The sequence below is a fragment of the Aphis gossypii genome, chromosome X, assembly GCF_020184175.1.
Source record: "Aphis gossypii isolate Hap1 chromosome X, ASM2018417v2, whole genome shotgun sequence".
Lineage (NCBI taxonomy): Eukaryota > Metazoa > Arthropoda > Insecta > Hemiptera > Aphididae > Aphis > Aphis gossypii.
The window spans coordinates 55,445,047-55,466,019 of NC_065533.1; the positions used below are offsets into that span (position 1 = coordinate 55,445,047).

The window sequence follows — 20,973 nt, forward strand, 5'->3', positions numbered from 1 at the left end:
ATAATTAAATGTAGGAGTATAGAATACAAATTTAAATAAGCTCACAATATACGATAAGAGGTGTCTGATCAGACATTGGAGTAAGAAGACCAGCAGCATTCCGAGCTCGGCATGAATAATTTCCGTGTATATTTTTCGTCACATTAACTAAAATAAGTTCTCTATCAGTGCACACCACTTTCCTTTGCTTTTTATTGCGTCTTCTTGTGTCATTATCGACAGCATATGAGTCATATTCTCCTTCTCCATGTGGTTCACTAGTTTCATAGTTAAAGTTCATGGCATTATTTTCACTATCATTATTTTCGATATCAAAATCATTATCTCCGTCTTCTTCGTCACCAAAAATATCACTGCTATCCGTTGATCTAGTACAGTTTGGTAACTGCATTTGTACGCCGTTCCAATACCAATGGACTGAGGTTAAATTCAAAGACGGATCACTGTTAGTGTCTTCAATATTTTGCTGATCTTCTTCTAACTGTACAGCACATCGAAGTGTAACGTTGCGATGTTCCGATTCTAATACAATTGGATTTGATCCGACCATATTATTGTTGATACTGCTACTCGCTGTCGATGAAGTTTGATTTTCATCGAGTGAATCGTCTAGGATAACGTGTAATTTTACCTTAGGTGTATCTGTAATGAATATAACAAATTAAAACATTTCAATATTTATTTAATTTTAAAAATTCATAAGTAAATATTTCATATTATACTGTTATACGTACACTGAACACGAACGTTTGCGAAATTTGTAGAATTGGCTGCTCCAACTGAATTTCTAACCCGACACTCATAACGGCCCGAGTCGGAACGTGTTAACTTTCGAATTATTAATACAGTTGCGTCTTCACCATTTCCATCTCCATGAATGCCCCCGTTTCCATTGGCCAATCCCTTAACTCGAGCGTATTTTGCGACGTTACCCATAGGGTTCATGCGAAATCTAGTATTAGCACCATTTGACGATCCTGATAGTGTACCCGTGCCCGTAGCTGGTGTTACTGCTGCATATGATGATCCCTGATTTGATGAAGACGGTTCTTCTTCGTCAACTAATGGTAACTCAATACCATCTCGATACCTATAAAAATTCCACGATTTAGATAGTTATTAGCAAACATTATTTTATCTCTTCATGGGATGTTAAATTTATTAAATAAATAAATATATATATTTATTATTATATTATTATATATTAATAAATATTTACCATTTAACAGGAGTACGGAGTTTATCTGGATTGGCGTGGTATGCACAGTTCAGCCTCAATTCTTTAGTTTCATTAACTACCACAGTATATAGAATTGTTTGATAGTGTGATCCGTCGTAAGTGTCTTTGGAAGCGTCAATTATTATTGGGTTGATATTATTGCTATTATCAACTCCTCCCTTACGTTGTTGACCTATATCGTTTCTTATTTCGTCCTCTACAATCGCACCAGAATTTTCTCCGTCAGTAATAGGTACTACCCAAGCAGTCGGTATATCTGAAATAGAAATTGAATTGTTTAAACATTTTCCAAAACAAAAGAGTCGAATATAGTTCTGTTAGATTTACTCACATTTTACTCGGATTGTCATGTTTACAGTGAGAGGTTGATTTGGTGATGAACCTACATTATTGAATGCATCACACCGTAGTATGGAACCGTCTTGTTGGCGATGAAGTTGTGACATTGATAATTGACTGTGCGTATCTCGGGTGCCATCAGCCTATACATAAATTATCCCAATGAGTATTTTTATAACTATAGATTTTAGTAAAACGTTAAAATATTGAAAAAAATATAAAATAAAAGTTGTTCTAATTTTTTATTTTTATTTTCTAATTTTTACTTGTATCTTACTTGATATTCAGTGTGCTGTGCTATTTCTACGGGACCTATTATTTCTGCTCCACCTTCCATACGTCGCTGTTCCGATATCAAATAATCACTGGGAGACCTAGCTGTAGAGCCCCCGCTTTGTTGACTGTTTCCTAACATTACAGGTGCTCCGTGTTTCGACGATTGAACGGTAGGTGCATGAACATTTTGTTCATTTCTTATTCCACTTCCGTAATCATTGTCGTCGTCATTTTCTTGATCTTTATAATAATAATACCATGTCACGTTCGCTTGAGGACGGGCTCCACGGGCCGCGCACCGAATTACTAACGGCTGGCCCTCTGTAGTTTCAGCGTAAACTACTTCTCCGGAATTTCTATCGTTTTGAGACTTATTACGATCGTCAACTTTAGAAACCGTAGTAACTGTAGCACCTGACGATGACGTGGACATTTCAACCGAGTATGGACTTACTGAAAAATGAATGCAGAAAATATGTAATATGTATTTTTATCGTTGTCTTGAGAATACTAAGTTTTAACATTATCATTTATACCTATGTTTTACTCTTTATTTTAAGTACAACGTTCTTACCATTTACAGTGACTTCGACATTAGATGTCAGAATTGGTGACGAATCAGTCGCCGTTTTTACTCGACATTCATATCTACCATTTGCACCCCTTTTACCGACAACAGTGAGAACGCTTTGTGCGACCCATAATCCCGAGTACGAGAAAACGTCATCGGACAAATCGGAATCCACCTTACGGTATTGATAATCAACTGAAAATTACAAGTATTTATACTTAATTATACAACATCGGTAAAAACTAAGACATCTTTGTCAAATAAATTATTATTTTAATCAAAATCAATAAAATTAATTGATTTTTTTCAAGAGTTGGATTAAAATACATTACCTAAATCACTATCATAAATTGGACCACGACTATGTTGCCACCATGTAACTTGAGGCACAGGCCTGGCACGGCCTGCACGACATACCAAACGTATTTTATTTCCTTCATCCACTGGACCCACGATTGCACCAGATGTTAATTTTTTCATAAGACCGAATTTTGGATCACTATTTTTGTCATCGTAAAAATCTGATGTAGGATCGATATAATTGTGCGCCGAAAGATCATTGGGTTCAACCAATGTACCAACACTAATAGATTCAGGATCAGCTACAAACAGAAACAAAAAAGTTAAAATTTATAACATCAGAACATCAATAATTTAAAACGTAGTTAATTATTTTATAACTTACTAATAATTTAATATCAAAAATGTTAAATAAGCTTAAATTGTATAGCATTTAATTAAATATTATTTTATTTTTATATCCGTTTATAATTTATTATATTTATTTGATTTCTTTTTAATTAAGTATCGTACAATTATGATGATTGATATAAAAATTGAATAACGTTTTTAATCGTGATCATGCAATTATATTTTTATGAGTAAAAATAAAGTATGGTAACTACTCAAATTAATACGTTATAGTAGGTATATATTATAATATTTACCTTTGTATAAGAATAAGATCATTAATAGTTTATATTTACCAATTAAAAAAAAAAATTACTCATTAACTACAAAGAAAATTTGTTCTCAAGTTTTAATCAAACGATAGTAGATTGCGTGTATTTTTTAATCTCAAGTACGGATATTAGGTAAAACCATTGATTTTTATATTAAACCATTTCAGTTAGTTAAAACCAATTATTTATACCATTGAACCGTTTTAACAACTTTTATCAGATATTACTATCACAAAAAATAATTCATAAAGTGAAGTGTTTCTTTGCTCTCCATTTGAAATAAAAACGGTCAAACTAAACTGAAAATAGACACATTAGCCTTATAATAAAGTTCTTATTAAGTTTCAAAAATATCTTTCGACAAACTTTTTAGTATGAGCTACACTTAAAACAATCTATAATCATATTTTATTCATTGTGTTTTAGGATTCTTTTTTACCATTTACACTATTAAAACAAGACAAACATTTCAGTTAACCTGCGTTCGTGATAATATAAAAGTGCTACAATTTTTATTTAATCAAACACTTAATTCAATTTTAAACGTTGAAACAATGGACAAATTTCCCCTATTTACTACTTTATTCTTAAAAAACACAATAGTGTACCTAGTCAGTATAAAATATTCTTATAGACCATGGTTCAACCACGCAAATTATGGAAATATGGCAAAAATAGGTCAGAACAAACTCAATAAGTATAGGTAAGCTATGCGTCACTGACAGGCAAAATAATATTTTTGTGATGGAAAAGGGGCGAATTCCGTTTTATAAATGACATAATATTATGTTCAAATCATAAAATATATTGTTTTAATTTTGAAATAGGTTATTAAAATAAACTAAGTATTTCATCATTATTTCTTCTTTAGAAATTGGAAAAGTAATGGAAAGCAAAAAAAATCAACTCCAACTCACGTTTAAGCACGATAATATAACTTATAAATGCTATATTACTGATTACTGTAAAATTATACAATCATTTTCTCCAATAATTATGACTGATCTATTAATTTTATTTACATGATTACATTAATAACCACTTAGAATATGAGTAGTTTTGTTATGTGTATTGATGATATATTTTCCAAAACACATTAACTTAAACTTCCTTAATAATATAAAAATAAGAGAAAAGTAGGAAACCGTAGGATCAAGTATACCCCGTTATCGAGTTGGTATTTTAATGGATGTGTTAAGTTTTAGTTCAATGATTAATCAGTCATTGCATTTAACGTAAAATGATGCTGAGCGCAGATTATTTTATGATAGTAATTTATCTTACTTTTAGTAACACGATTCAATAACTTAAAATTAATCAAAATCTTTTGAAAATTGTGTACGAAAAATAGTATAATAGTAAAATGTAATAGTATAAGTAAACTTTAAAGTCTCTATAAATAGTATATAAATACTATTTTTGAATTAAATACTACAAAATAACTATAACTGTTTTCCTTTTTTTAAAAAACCAATATCGTAAAAATTTTAATTTAAAAATATGTCTCTAGATCAAAATTGTACTACTACTTGTAAATTTTTTAGAGTTTTACGTTTTAATAAGAAATACTTATTTGAAACTGTTTAATAAGTTTTTAAACCTCAGCTATAATACTATTTTTAAAAATTGTAAACATTTTTAACTACAAAATAATTTTCAAAATTTTTTCATTTAAAGTATTCTGTTATAATTTTAACTTTAAACAGTTTAAACACATACGTAAAATAATTTGTGAGTATGATGTGTTTTAAAATAATTGATTTTCTAAAAGATAAGTTTGTATTACTTTTTCAAGCGTTTTAACTGGGCTTAAATATTTTTAAAAAATATAAATTAACAATGAAATATTCTAAGTTTCTACGATTAATACTTTTTGAATTGCATTTAAAATTTAAAATCATTTTGTGAAATATCTTAATTTTATAAGAGAATATTAAAATATATTGAAATTTAAATTTCAGGTGCTTATAAAGAATATTTGTGGAATTATTCTCAAATTCTATAAATATTTCTAATAAGCTTATCATATTTGGAACCTTATATTTAATTTTCAAACTAACTCCAGGTATACATAATAAATATTTTTAACATATTTAGCTACAAAATAATTTGCAAATTTAAAAATTCTATCTTTAAACGCTCATAACATGGATCGATATTGGAAACTTATGAAGAACCTTGTACCACATTTTCAAGCTTTGGAGTATAAATATTAGAAAAAAAAACCTTAAATATCTATAAATAGCTTAAATAGAGTCAAATTATTTTTAAAATTATAACAAGTATGGAAAACTCTAATATAAATATTTGATCGAAATTTATCTACGGTTATTCGTTTTTTTATAAAAACTTATTAAAAAAAAAAATCATTTACGGTTTTATGAAAAAATATGGTTTCTATTTTTAGTGGATCAATAATCAAGAAAAGAAATTAAATTTTTTTACTTTTGATCCCAAAAACTATCTACATTAAATTTAGTACCAAAAAAAATATTAAAGTTCAAGATTAAATAATTTTTGCACAAAAAGACGATGGCATAAAAAAAAAATCAGATCATTGTAAAATCAATACATTCATTGCTATGCTCAAAATCTTATGATAGTAAAATGTTCACAAGATTCAATTATTTAACAATTATTATACGACATCCATAAAACAGCTTGTAAAACAAAATAATAAAATGAATTTATGTCTTTTTATACATCATATTATACCCATATTAAAATTTTACATTTATAATGAATGTCATTTATTTATATTAAACGACAATACGTGCATAGAAGTTCAAATACAATATTTACTTTTTATGGTTTTGTACAGAATTATAAGCGTACCTATTGTTTGTTATAAATATCATATATTCATATGACATCATTTTATCTAATTAAATATTTATATTTTTATAAAAGTAAAAGATAATACGCCATGTTTAAAATTAAATGTTTAAACTTTTTTTTTATATAGGATTCACATATTATGTTACAAAAAAAATTATACACTTCATGTTTTGATAGTATTGTAAGTAGGTACATCATTATTTTATACATTATTCATATTAACAGATTTTTTTTATGATGACAATTGACGATGGTTTAATAGGTATAGAAAAAAATCTAATAGTATTTGAATAATAACAACCTAATCAGTGCAGTATTTGGTAAAATAATATGATAAATCATAGAACGAAGAAGCAATAATTATATAATTTTGTATTTATGTGTTATACTAACTGTACGTTATATAATTTAATATAATACTTGTTATGTAATTTAATATTAAATTCTTAGATAAGTTTTTTATATTTTATTTATTTTTTTTAAGTTAACACGTTGACGGACACTTGGAAGTACCATTTTTTTAATAGGTATGCTTTAAATTGGCACATGGAAATACCATGTGATTATGTGAACTTATAAATAAAACGGAAATCATTATCTATAATAATATTTAGTGCCAAAATGCGCAATAATATGCTTAATATGGGCAACACAACTTCTTTTTACATAAGAAACCATTGGAAATATTACTGCCATAACAGTAATGCCACTTTTTGGAAGGTATTTAGAATCTGCTATAGCAGTAATATTTTAAATTGCCAATATAGATACAAATAGACGAGTAATCATAAGGACTAAGGAGTAATCCTTATGCAGTAAAATTGATCGATTGTCCGTCAACGTGTTAAAATCGTTATTGTGAACAAATATTGTGTTAAATTTAGTTTATTTAAAGCGTAATATTTTAATAAAATCAATTAACTGGTTTTATATTATTCAGACTTACTGTAAGTTGTAAGATTGATAAACTGAACGATGTTGCAACCTTCGTGTACTTTAGTATACGTGATCTCACATTTATAAACACCCTCGTCAAGCGCAGTTATATTGTCCATTACCAAAAAGCCCAAAGTAGAATTTGGTTCCGTACTCCAATACGATCTGTAAAAAAAAAATAAAATCATTATTGTCTCAATTTTAAAATGCTATTTACATGTACATAACTGACGAACCGTATAGTATCGTTTACAAAATTAAAAATGTACACATTTTGCATAAAGATTTACATAGTGGTTATAAGTACTGAGAAAATAATATGTGATATTATGTAGGTGCCTTTTTTATTGAAGTGGGATTTTTTTTTTTTTTTTTTAATACGCTCATATTAATGTTGTACATATATTTTATGCATACCTACGTATAAATTATAGTTACATCGTAATCCCTCGCCACGTGCAGATATATTATATATTCCTTTAACTGAACAAAAAGTAAGTTAAGACCCTCCCCCTTGCTATATAAATTTAATTATAAAAAAAAGGGCAGGATACGTAGACCGGACATTCGCTTCGCCAGCGTGGGTGCAAGAGAATGGTGTATTATTACTATATGCGGTTCAAAGCAATGATAAATCGTGGCATTTGAAAAATCGATTTGTGGTAGAAGTCGATTAAAAACATGCTTTTTGAGAGTTCTTTTATATGCTTAGACTATGGTTGTCAGTTGCAGTTTTTCTTTTCGTTTGTACGGAAACTGCTGAGAAAATTGAAAAATTACCTCTCCTTAAGTAGCTATCAACTAAACTAGATTTTCTATTGGTACACTCGAAAACTCGTGCTTTTTCATTGGCTAATATCCAAATGAGTACTCACCATATATATATACATAAAACATTAATTATCAAAGTTAATCTAAAACCTATTTTAGTTTCATGAAGTGAGGATATTATAAATTAAAATTCATAATAAATTATGGATATATAAATATTGTGCAATATTATTTATATTTTATCATATTTTTGAACGATTATTTATTCTAAAAATACGTATAAAAGGGATTATAATAAACGTATCGTTTTTAACAGTGGGTGTTAAAACCTTAGCTACCTACTGAAATCATATTTTTGGTTGAACAAAGAAAACAATCTAAAACAGACATGAAACTCATTGTAATTAAGATATTCAACATTTGCTCGTGCTTTTAAAACTTTAATATCTGAACTATAGTTAATGAAACTGTTTAGTTTTTATTATAGAAGTTTAATAAAACGAAATGTTTAATCTATGAAAATAGTATTCTTGTTTTATTTTTAAATCTGATATTTTAGATATTTAGTATACATTTTATAGTGTTTTAATTAATAATCAAGTATTAATAGCTATTTAAAACAAAAATTGAAATGGCGTAGATTGAACAACAATATCAAGAGTATTTTTAGAATTTCTTGACTTGAATGAAATAGGTACTAATAATAATCTAATATGATGCAAAAAACAATGGTGTTAATTTTGTATTTTATCGAGTTTTTTTAAGAATGACAATTTTTATAATATTATCCATCGCAAATATGAAACTTGTATTTTGTTACTATTTATTATTCACGATTACCTACATTGTAAGATTAATAAAATACTTTATAGAAGGTACGAGTATCTTGTTAATTTGTGTTCGAGACTAATAGCTTATGTTTTTGAAAACCTTTAAATGTTTATATTAATGTGTATAATACCATCTACCACTGTCACGTCAACGTCACGTACTCGTGCGTAAAAGTAAGTGAACCAAACACATTCCATATCCTTATTCTGTTCATTTATTTTATAAATCATTATTTTAAAGCACAATTAAAATAAAATAGCAATATTCAAGAAAAAAAATGTGATAATACAAATTAAAGTATAAAAGATTCTATGTTTAGTTATACTCAGTGATGCCGTAAATATCCTCAAAAATCTTCATGTTAATGAAACAAATTTTCTCTCTCAATTATCAATGTTTTCTATTTTCTTAAATGATCAATTTACCTATTTCATTTTTCTTAAGTTATTTCAGTTACGGTAATACAGCTTTGAATCTAAGAGTGAGAGAAATATGTATAAGAAAAAATGTTTTTACAAAATTCTCTTTACTCCTAATTGAGGCACTGTGTAAATAACACGAAAGCATTTTCTTTTTATTATGGTACAATTTGATGTTAAACTTTTAGTGTGCATGACTGGTAATTTCAACACGAGATTTGTTTGAATTACTTGAATATTCAAGATGGCTTCGATAACTTTTGAGAGAACTACTACCTATACCATCCAGATTGCACTTATTATAACTTGGCAGTATAACAACGTATAATATTAGTATAGTTAACAAAACGTGTTTTAGAATGAAAACGGTATATGAAAAGAAAATGTAATTAAAGTAATGACTATTCTTAAATAATATTAACATGCAGTTAATAATTTGTTAGTGAATTATTTAAACAAAGATGAACGATTATTTTTTGTTGATTTAAAAAATATTTGAATTGAACATCTCAATCATCTCATATTTATAATTCTTTTAGATTAATAATTAAACCAATATTTAAATAATTTTAAACGTCAAATATTCAAATAAACACATACATTTGTTAAATTTTTTATTTGTTTAATATACATAATAGCTTTACAAATAAAATAATTTTGATTTTTTTAAATGAGCCTATAAAATCTTTTGTACCACAAAAAAAAATCATAAAACTTCAATTAGTTATTTTATATAACATAGCAAATGTTGATAAATCTACGTATCAATCTATTTTTAAAAAAAAATCTAAATTGAACTACTTGTAGTAATACGTCATGTTCTTATTTTAGTAGTCGTATACCAATGTACAAAGCAAAATAAATGCCAAACTCTAAATTCTATATCCTGTGCTTGCTCGTATATTTGTCACTGTTGTTAGCATTCTAGTCTGATTACTCCGTTTATATTAATAAGTACCTAAGTTAAATAATAATCTACGATTTGTAGTTTTTATATGTAAATTTTAGATAAGTAATATAATTATTTGTTTATTATATAGAGTAAAAACTTTATAAAAGTAGTTTTATTTATTGATACAATTTAAATGATCAGTCTTCGAGCTTGTAAGATATTTAATAATCAATCAAAATATTTAAGAGTTATGTGATTATAACTATAGTACATTAATTTACCTCTCACATTCATACAAGCCATCACCATATTATGTCTTTAATGATAATGGATTGACTGCTATATGCCAAGCTATATCTATATCACAAGCTATACAATTTCAACGAATGTGTTTTCGATGGGTGCTAAATTACACAAAACTTATAAAGATTTAGTTTAAAACAATTTGGTTATAAGGAAATAGCTACACAATTTTCGGTATTGAGTCAAAAAAATATTTTTTTTAAACTATAAACATAAATTAATATCATAATAATATAATTCTAGCAATAAATAGTAAACTAAAATATTTATATGATTTTTTTTAAAAAAAAAGCAATCCACCCCTTACTAACATTAGCATTCTTATATGAGTTAAAAAACGAAGATACAATCCCTCTGCGAGTCTCAAAGAATCTATTGATACAACTTTTATTGAAAACGGTTCAGTAGTTTTTGAGTTTTAAAGGACAAAGAAAAAACCATTTATTTGAATATACATTTATATTATTATAAAATGTCTACACTAACATTACAAATTTTATCAAAATAAACAATAAATATTAGCACACCACAATCAATAATTATTTCATTTCATTAAATTAATAATTTCGTCATTGATTCATGCAAATAGCTTTAGTTAACAATACTCTAATGTAATTTTGAATGAAACTAAATAATGTCCGTATCTTTTACAAACTAAAGATATTTGTTTAAGTGAATATATACACCTAAAGAGTTATTTTAAACTTGAAAATTCAATATTTTTAATATTCAGGGTAAATTGATCTATTAAAATTTAAAATATCTATAAATTAAATGCTATATATTTACATATTTTAAGTATCCTATTTTTTATATAAAACTATATATAATGAAAATTGTACTCATTTACTCCAATAGATAAATAGATTATACTAATGTAATTCCATAAGTATTTTGAATATTACACATAAATGTTATTACAAACATCTTAAAAATAGTTGGTACGTTACCAACTGATGCAATAACATAGTAGTTTAATACGTGATAAATACATTTTAAACTCCTTGAAATGTCTATTTTTTGTTAAATTTAAATACTTATTAGATGTTTCTATCAACAAACTTTTTTTTCACGCTTATGATAAACAAAAGCTTATAATGAATACTTTAATAATATTATGGATAAAATAGCTAAAAATATGTCTTATTCTTTTGAAGAAAGCCAATTAAACAGGTTTTAATAGTATATTAAATATTAATTACACAAAAACAATTAATCGTAGTTAATATATACACTTAATAATTTGAAAATTGATAATTACTTTATATGTGTTAATCAATCATAATAAGATCAGTACTAAAAATACTTCTTACTATAGTATTACATTATGATTTAAGACTTATTTTACCAAATTAAATAGTTTGATACAATTCATCCAGTTTTAATTATTTCTTATCTACCAATAGGAGCCAAATAAATACTAGACTATAAATAAAATATCATAATTATTTAAAAAAATAAATTTCGGATATTAAAATGATTGAAAAAATACTAATTAAGCTATAATGCATTTAATCCAGAAATCATAAAATGTAATCACAGATGTATAGCCTATAAAAAATAATGAAAATTAAATTTGAAACATATTTTTAAATCAATATTATCATAATAATTCATAGTTTTAATATAATATTAATCATATAAAAAAAAACAGGATACTCTCATAAAAAAAAAGAATTCTTTAACTCTGCCATACTTAGTTGATCGTAGTGATCACATTTTTATTTTTTCGATTTAATTATAAACAAATTAAAAGTTATACTAATTAAAAAACTGTTACCTTAATATACATATCAAAATGCATTTATAAGTTAATTAATAAATTAAGTATACTTGTAAAATCCAAAAATCTAAATTTAGACGTTTAAATATTCCAAAATTTAAAAAAAAAATCGTAATTATTTTATTACTTCTATTCTCAAAAATCATATCGTGTATTTAAAGTTAACGTAAGCAATAAGCATAGTAATAGTATATCAATATTTTGTAAGGTATCATAGTACCTTTCCACTTCACTCCAAAACTACTCATCCGAATTTCGATTGTTATGTATCAAAATACTCCAAAAAAATTTTGCTTCAGAATATTATATTAAAAATGTATGTTGTCAATGGTTATTTCAAAAAGTAAAAACTTAAGAAATTGTGACGATAAAAATTACATTAAATTTTAAGTTTTGTTTTATTTTGACTTATTGAGTGTTGTTTGATGAAAAAAATCGCCCTGTATAATTATACTGAAAACATGGGCATTATGCCATTGTTCAACGGTTAACTACGCCTCTGCTGGCTTTGACGCTACATTCAAAATTATTGCCAAGAACTTTAAAACCAACTCGATTTTTTTTTTGTAAAGAGTACATGATACATAACATAATTTAACATTATAACGTTATTTATAAAATTACATATTTTGAAAATTAATAATTTTACATGTTTGGCACTTGCTTACTCACGTCGTCGTCTTTACATAACAAATCAAAAACAATCTTCGATTTTCTAAAAAATGTTACATGAATATAGGTCATATAGTAATAATACACTAAGAAAAAAGTGCTTTTTCTTTGTATCTATGATGGCGCGTGCTTGGCACTTACTAACTTTTTTTTAATTTGATAAAGGTAATTGGTTCATGAGATAACGTAATCATCATTCATCTAGTTTTATCACACAACATCTATTTTTGCAACCAAAAATATCCGTGTATCATATTTTCTATAGGTTAATTATAAAATTGAAATCTTATATTAAAATCAAACAAATTTCAAAAGTAGAATTTATTTATATTCAAGTCAAAAATTATCAACAACTTTTGAAAATATATTCAATATCACATCCCCGTACATTTAATGATCAATGTTTTATATTTTATCAACTAAGTAACATTCATTTTCAGACTATAATCATTATTTATTAAACTACAACGAAGTGGCCAACCTATACATAGAAATTGTATAAACGATTTAAATATAAAATATAAAATCAACTGTTATTCATTTGTAATGTTCTAGAAAACTGCTGGGAAATCTTAAATTATTTATTTTTGCTAATGTACTATAACGCCTATATATTATAACGAATTTTAAGTATATTAATACACATAAATAGTGAAACAATTTAAAAATTTAAATTGAAAAAAAAAAATAAAAAAATATTTAAGTAAATAATATAATATGCATAATTTTTTATTCTGTTGGCTCAACTCTGCAACATATAACCAATCACGCACATAGAATCGCAAAAGAATATGTATGGTATCAAAGGTATGACGTAATGAGATAATAAAGTATACATTATGTAATTATTAAAGTAAGGATTTTTATGGATTCGTATATTTTTCTAAACAAGCAACTTTCAAAATTGAATGGAAATTTGTTTTATTAACTTTATAAAGAATGTAGGAAAAGTTTTATGTTGCATTTTATGTAGATGAATTTTCGTATAAAAGTATAAATTTGATATGTTAGTGCATATTTTAGGTCTCAAGTTTGTATATCTATTTAAATATTTTTTTTACAATGTGTACATTAAAACCTAAGAAACAAATTAAACAAAGATGTCTAAAAGTTCAAATGGTATCTAAAACAAACAATTAAATTTTAATTTTCAGATTCATTTTCAATTCTTATAAAAAATAAATACTCTACTATAACTTTGATTTATTATTACTAATTATGTAAACATTTTATCCCATAAATATAATAAAATACTGTAAGAAAACAAACTCATTATGAGTTTTAAAAATAAAAATTAATTATTTTAAATAATAATACTGCTAAATTTAATATTATAAAAATTAATAAAAATTTTTTTTATGTATTCGGTTTATATTAAAGTACACAAAAAAAATTAACTTGATTTTGATGTAACAATATAATATAATATATAATGGATATTAGTTTTCTGAAATGCTAAAAAAAATATTGATTTTCTTCTGGCTTTCTTAAAAAAAAAAAAGTAATCAAGAATAAAAGCAAAAAAATTCATCATTTAATAACTAATAGATTCTAAGTGAAGCTTCTCTAAACTTAGTTTCTAAAACTAAAATAACTAAGCTGTATTATATTTAACTGTATAAATATACACAGAACACAGATCGCCAAGGTTACATTAAAACAAAGAAAACAAAATAATAATTAAATAAGACAACAACTTTAGCCATTCATCTTTTGATGCCTCGGAGCAATGGAGCCATTTTAGCGTATCTAGAATGTTTTTTAAGGGAAACATCATCAATCATTATGAAATGTGGATAAATTATCTGAATAAAATGCACTTATAATATAATTGTTTTATTATAAAATCAAATTAATTTAAAACATAGTTAAATATGTATATTATGAGTGTGTGTTTAGTTGATAATGCCATTGAATTATATTTGTACATTGATTTAAAATATAAATACGTCATCATTTATTGATAATTGAACTTTTTAAGAAATTTGGAAAAATCATAAGAGATAATATAAAAATATAAATGTATTGATGTTTTTGTATTTTATATTTCCCACTTATGATGGAAAAATGTGTTAAATTAAAAATATCTTTATTTTATTCAGTTATGCGAAAACAAAATATAATATACTTATGGTATATAGGAATTGTCTTATTCCCAAAACACCCTCTTGTATAATACGCCACTATCTCAAACCTTAATAATATTATGAAGAAAATTCCTATTTTCAAGAAATCTGAATTTTGATTATAAAATCAAAAAGTACCTTAAATCTATACATTATTATTTTAAAATCTTTTTTCTATTATTTTTAATATTAAGGTAAGTTAAATGTAAGTTAAAGAATAAATTTGTTTTGTTGGAAACGGAAAATATTATTAATTAGTTATATACATATATTATAATGTATAGTAGGTATGTTCAATAATTAATTCAAGTTAATTTATATTCAATAAGTAATAACTTACTCATATATACATTTCAACATCTGTCTTTTATATTTGGTGAAGTACTATTTTGATTGCAGTCGTTTGCAAGCAATAACAATAAAAAAACAATTAATATAAAACGACAACAATACGACTTCTAGCTCTGCAGAGTGTACTATCATTAAAGCAGTGGCGCGTGTTTTATGTATAAAAAATGTGTACGTCATGCAGTTTTATAATCAAAACAAATTGCAGTCAACGGTGTGGGCGGAAAAAAAATCAAGAAAACATTGATCTTTCATTATAATTGACAATCACGTATAGATATTCGTGTTTTAAATGCGGAACAACGATATATTAACTTCGGTGTATATTTTCTGAGAGCATGCTGGAAGGATAAACGAGGCGATTTGTCGATGGTCTGCGCATTTAGTCTACCAATGTCGATAACTAATACGGCGGCCGGCGGGCGGATTTCGATGCAGTTAAATGTATTAGTCGGCTATTGTGTGTTGACACAGAAAAGGCCGCATAATTAAAAGCCCCGTCAGCGTTAGCTGATAAAACCACCACGGTTAACTCTATAAATGTTTATGTTTTGTTGTTTATATACGTTACGAATTGTAACGAATAAACATATATTACAACCAGGGCTGGGATTTCGATGCCCTAAAAAGTCACATAAAATTGCAAAAGTTACTTAAACATATTAAAATATGCAAAAAATGCGTTTAAAATTAATGTATATTCACTATTTTTTACAGTTTAAAGAATCATTTAACGAAATCGTATAGATAGCTGTCTAATAGTATTTTTTTTTCAGAAGACACTTATTATTACACTGTATACACATTAAAATAAAGTGTCATTATCGCCCCTTAATTCTTTAATTATTTATGGATAATAAAACGGTAAACGACTGACGATAGTGTAGTACAATATTATCTACTATGCATGTATATTACTATCTGACCACTGTGTACCAATAATATGCTTGTTTTTAATACAACGGTACATTTTGTACTACAATTCGCTTTTGATTTAAAAATAAACTACGAACATTATTATAAATACTCGAAAAATAGTTTAAAAACATAAAATAACTGACTACGTAAACGTAATTCAAATGTTCAAGACTCTCTGAAATACATATTTTCCACTTGAAAAAATATATGTTTTTAACGTCGTTAAAGTTTGACTTACAAATTGCGAGAATGGATTTGCAAATTCTTGTTAATTATAACAAGTATTTCGACACTAGTTTGAAATGTTCAGGACAACATATAAGTGCTGGGTAAAAACCCTTGAAAGCTCATATGTAGGGCCTGCGAGTTTGACTTGCAAATTCATACTAATTACTTACGAAATACACTGGTAGGTACTGTTCTGAACTTGTTTTAACAAAATGTAAGGGGCAACTTCACATTGGTACATTTTTTAACACCAGAAAAAAATTACATTACATTAAAATTCAGCCTAGCTTTAATATGGGTAAAATTTTAGAATGTTGTCGGGAACCTAATTAGGTATAGTCGGTATACGAATAGTTTAAAAATCCTCGCAGATTACACCTTTAATCAAAATGTGTAAGAACGAATAGGTAGAAAATCTGTCAGGATATAGAAGCTGCTGTAGATACATATTATAATAGTGACAGTGTGTTATAAATTATGGTATTAAATTTGAAAGCAATAACAACATAAATCATCTCATTCGTGAAACGATTTGATTAAATCCGCACTTCACTTGGAATAACATTTTTCAGAAAATTATTGACATTCGTTGGCAGTTTTTTATAATATAACACTCCTAAGAGAGGTGGTAGGTATACCGATAAAAAAAAAATATCGAAAAATAACTTTACGAGTACCAGAGTACCATCGAGATATCCCGTCTGAGAAAGTACTATATAGGTACGTGAAACTTATAGAGCATCACGTCCTTTCCGTCTGAAAAAGTGTTCACTTCAAATACAACCTATACACTTTAAACGCTTATTCGCTCAGAATTTCAAAAAAATATATAATATATTAAGTAAAATATTTCAGTAAGGTAAAAAAATTAATTTCGGTGTGTATCGACTTAATTATAAGAAATATTAGTATAGATAAATCTTAAATTAATATTATTAACCGTGACTGGACGTTTTGTTCGACTTACCTGTCATACCTGTCGGTGTACCCTTCTCGGTGAGGCTGTGTCGTGCGAGGCCCACCGGAATACAGGAATATTCTGTTTGCTCCTCGGTACCATTTCACGGAGTGGACTATACCACACTGGGTGGTGATCTCGAATCCCATGGTAACGTTATTGGGTTCCAGTTCGCAGGGTAAAAAAGCTGACTGTCCTATGCGTGCGTTTATGTCGCTTTGCTGTTCGCCTGTATCGTGCAAACAGAACAAATCAATTATGAAAATTAATAACGATTACTACGCAAAAGACTAATAAAATATCATACATATAATGAGGCGAAACATAAGACTAGAATTTTAATTCCCCAATAATTGCAAAAAATACACAAAAAAAAAAAAAAAATCAAAAATGACTTAAAAATCTTAAAAATATACAGCACTATAAAAATGAATTATGTTCATTATATTCTTCAGTGATGAAAAAATTAAAAAAAATAAAAACTTAAAACGTATTTTACATTTACGAAGCTATATATAATATTAAAAAATTACGTCACATCAAAATTCCAACCCCAATTACATAGTTATTGCTTTTATACGCCTATAATTCCTGTAAACTCGATTTTGGCACGTTTAGTCGATGACGTGTAATGTATATTATCGGTTGTATAACGATTATATTATTATGTATTAACGAATATACAAGTCGGTATGTATATTATAATTTATATTTATATATTATAGCCTATATATAGCCAGTACGGTGATGGGTCATCATTACGGGTTGGCAGAGAGGGCATCGAGTTAAATCGTTAAATTAGTATTGTGCGACGTTTAAGGGCCATTCAAAGGATATCCGTTTCGTTACAACCGGGCCTTCTGCGTATCCGCCGTCCAATCGCGCGGGGATGTCCCACATAGACGCGGCGATGTACAGCGGATTATTTCCTTTCCGGCGTAACGGCGGTAAAATGGCCGCGGCAATAATCATTGTTAACGATTATTTTAACGACGGCGGTTCCGATTTCTATATAATACGAATAGTATATAATGTATAACGTTCTGGAATATTTATCGCCGACCACTTCCCCGCTCCGTTGTATAATAATATTATATAGCCACCTGCAGCGATTTATAATAATAATTTAATAATAATAATAAACAACAACAACGCAACAGCAATAATAATATCACAGTGTTCATTTATCGCGAATAACCACGGTAGGTACACTGCAGTAGTATATCATATATTATATTATATATACGCACCAGAGAATCGGAGGGATGATGGAAATGGGATCGTACAACAGAAGTGATTGCGTATTGTATTACGCGACGAGTGGTCGCCAAATGATTTATTGTATATACCATGTAACATTATATTGGTTATAAGTTATAACCATAAACCATATTATATATTTATACACACAGCTGAAAGTTTCCGATCGTCGGCGGTCGTTCTTTCAATGTGTCACATATAGTATACGTACGTACAACGAATATATAGAGCTCGGATGATATAAATAATAGTACAATATTATTATGTACGATGGGATTGAAACTTTTTTCCTTCCCCTTAAGGATGCCTATATTAATAAGTTATGTAATTTTAATTATTTCTCATATATTATATTATCTAATTTAAATTCGATAAAAATGTGTTGATTATAGTACATTATATTCGAATTCATCAAAAACACGTATAGGTACATATTGTTATAATAATCATTTATACATCAAATATCTTCCCCTATTGTTGTTACATTTTGAGGTATCGTTTGTATTTTTCAATCAAAAATACATTTTACAAAATTTAGCATCTAGAAAAATATTTGTTAAAACACTTAAAACTTTTTTTGTCCCCAATCTGATTATTTATTTTTTTTTTTTTATTACAATTTATATGAATTAAGTATTAACATTAAATCAACATAAAATTATCAGGATTTTAGAGTTTATTTTAGTATTTTTCTAGGTACGAGTGTATAAAACGTGTTTTCTGGTAGTTATTTTTAGTAGAAGAAAAATAAAAATATGTCACTCAAGTCCTAAACTACTAGGAACAATTTATTTTTACTGAAAAAAAAAATGAAATACGTGTGTAACTAAAAGATAACACGGATTTTCGGATTCGATTATCGAGGTAAATAAAAGTTAAAAAGTATATTTATAAAATACACGATAATTGTAGAGGAAGAAATATGAAATAAAACGGAAACGATGCGACCATCATTGGAGTGTATTTAATATTATGCAGTTACTCGGGCGTCAAAAATACACTATTGAAGATGTCCAAATAAACGACATCACATAATTGGATCGTTCTTTGAAACGTACACGCGTAATAATAATAATAATAATAATAATAATATACTCTCATACAGACATCAGCCAAGCTTATAAATATATATTACGATACACTGCTGCAGTGCGCGCTTAATATATCATTTAAAAACATGTATGTATGGACTCCTATAATACGACTCCGCCACAGACGATTGTGTTTTGCACCGAATTCTAACGACATCGTCTCATTCCAACATTATATAGGTAGTTGAGGAGATGTTTGTAGGTACCTAACCTACCATGCGACGACGACACCAGCCTTTGAGTATAATATATAGATATTCGTACGACACCCGGCAAAAGGTCGGTGCCGGCGATGGGTTTCCCTCGGCGTGTAAGTTATTGGGGTGCCGTCGGAAACTTTACGCGAGACGTTCATTGCGTTTCTGGTGGTGGGATTGGGCGGGTCGGCGGCGGCCGTTTATAATATATAACGCGGTAGTCGAAGTAATTCCGAGATGCTGGCCCGGTCGTATTTCTCGTCCTCGTCCGAATAAACTTATTCGTAAAATTATACCCCTACGATATATATTATACACGTATCTATGAGGGCTGGCGTAGGTTAGGTACCTTTATCCTACACCCACGTACACGCGGGCTTATTACACTGTGTATATATTATACAGAGTGATTCACCAACCATGCTCTCTGCCACATTTTTCATTTAATAATGAATTTATTTGAATTCTGATTTTTTTAAGTTTTTAAATATACACTTGAAGACCGCATATTTTAAAATTTATCAAGATTTTTCGTGCTAAATATTATTTGAGAGTGATGTCCTGCGGCGAAGGGGATACTGTTTTTAAATGAGCAACCACCTTTTTAATGTAATTTAATAGGTGGATAATTTTGATGTACGAGTTACCTAATTAAAAATGCAAAGTAGTAGGCAGTTTTCTCGTTGTTAAAATGTTTATAGGATAATATATAGTTCTTAAAAATGGTTTTGTAAAAATATAAAATAGATATTATAGTATTTATTATCATTGAAACATTTTTATAAATTATAAATGTTAATAGATGATAATATTAAATCTTTACTATAGCTCTAGTACTTATCTTAAATTTATCATAGACCTGTAGTTATTCTTAATAACTTAAGTTATTCTTAATGACTCTACACAAACTTAAAAAACTTAAAAACCATTCACGTTCAAATCTTGATTTTAAAACGGTTAAAATTTCCAAAAAAAATAAAAAAAAAAAACACAGGACACTTCTTAAGCAGTATA

The 20,973-nt window shown here is 27.1% G+C and overlaps 1 protein-coding gene across 7 annotated transcripts in view; it reads right to left on the minus strand.

Annotated features, from left to right (window-relative positions):
- LOC114121914 (uncharacterized) overlaps positions 1–20,973 on the minus strand; it is a 60,264-nt gene that overhangs the window by 13,961 nt on the left and 25,330 nt on the right. For all 7 annotated transcript variants that reach the window (XM_050207779.1, XM_050207780.1, XM_050207782.1 and 4 more), the window contains exons 2-10: positions 17,421–17,640; positions 7,173–7,327; positions 2,759–3,028; positions 2,430–2,621; positions 1,857–2,308; positions 1,572–1,722; positions 1,220–1,496; positions 735–1,090; positions 46–642 (exon numbers count right to left, since the gene is read on the minus strand). In XM_050207779.1, the coding sequence (XP_050063736.1) occupies positions 46–642; positions 735–1,090; positions 1,220–1,496; positions 1,572–1,722; positions 1,857–2,308; positions 2,430–2,621; positions 2,759–3,028; positions 7,173–7,327; positions 17,421–17,640 (2,670 nt within the window). The remainder of the gene's footprint in view (positions 1–45; positions 643–734; positions 1,091–1,219; positions 1,497–1,571; positions 1,723–1,856; positions 2,309–2,429; positions 2,622–2,758; positions 3,029–7,172; positions 7,328–17,420; positions 17,641–20,973) is intronic.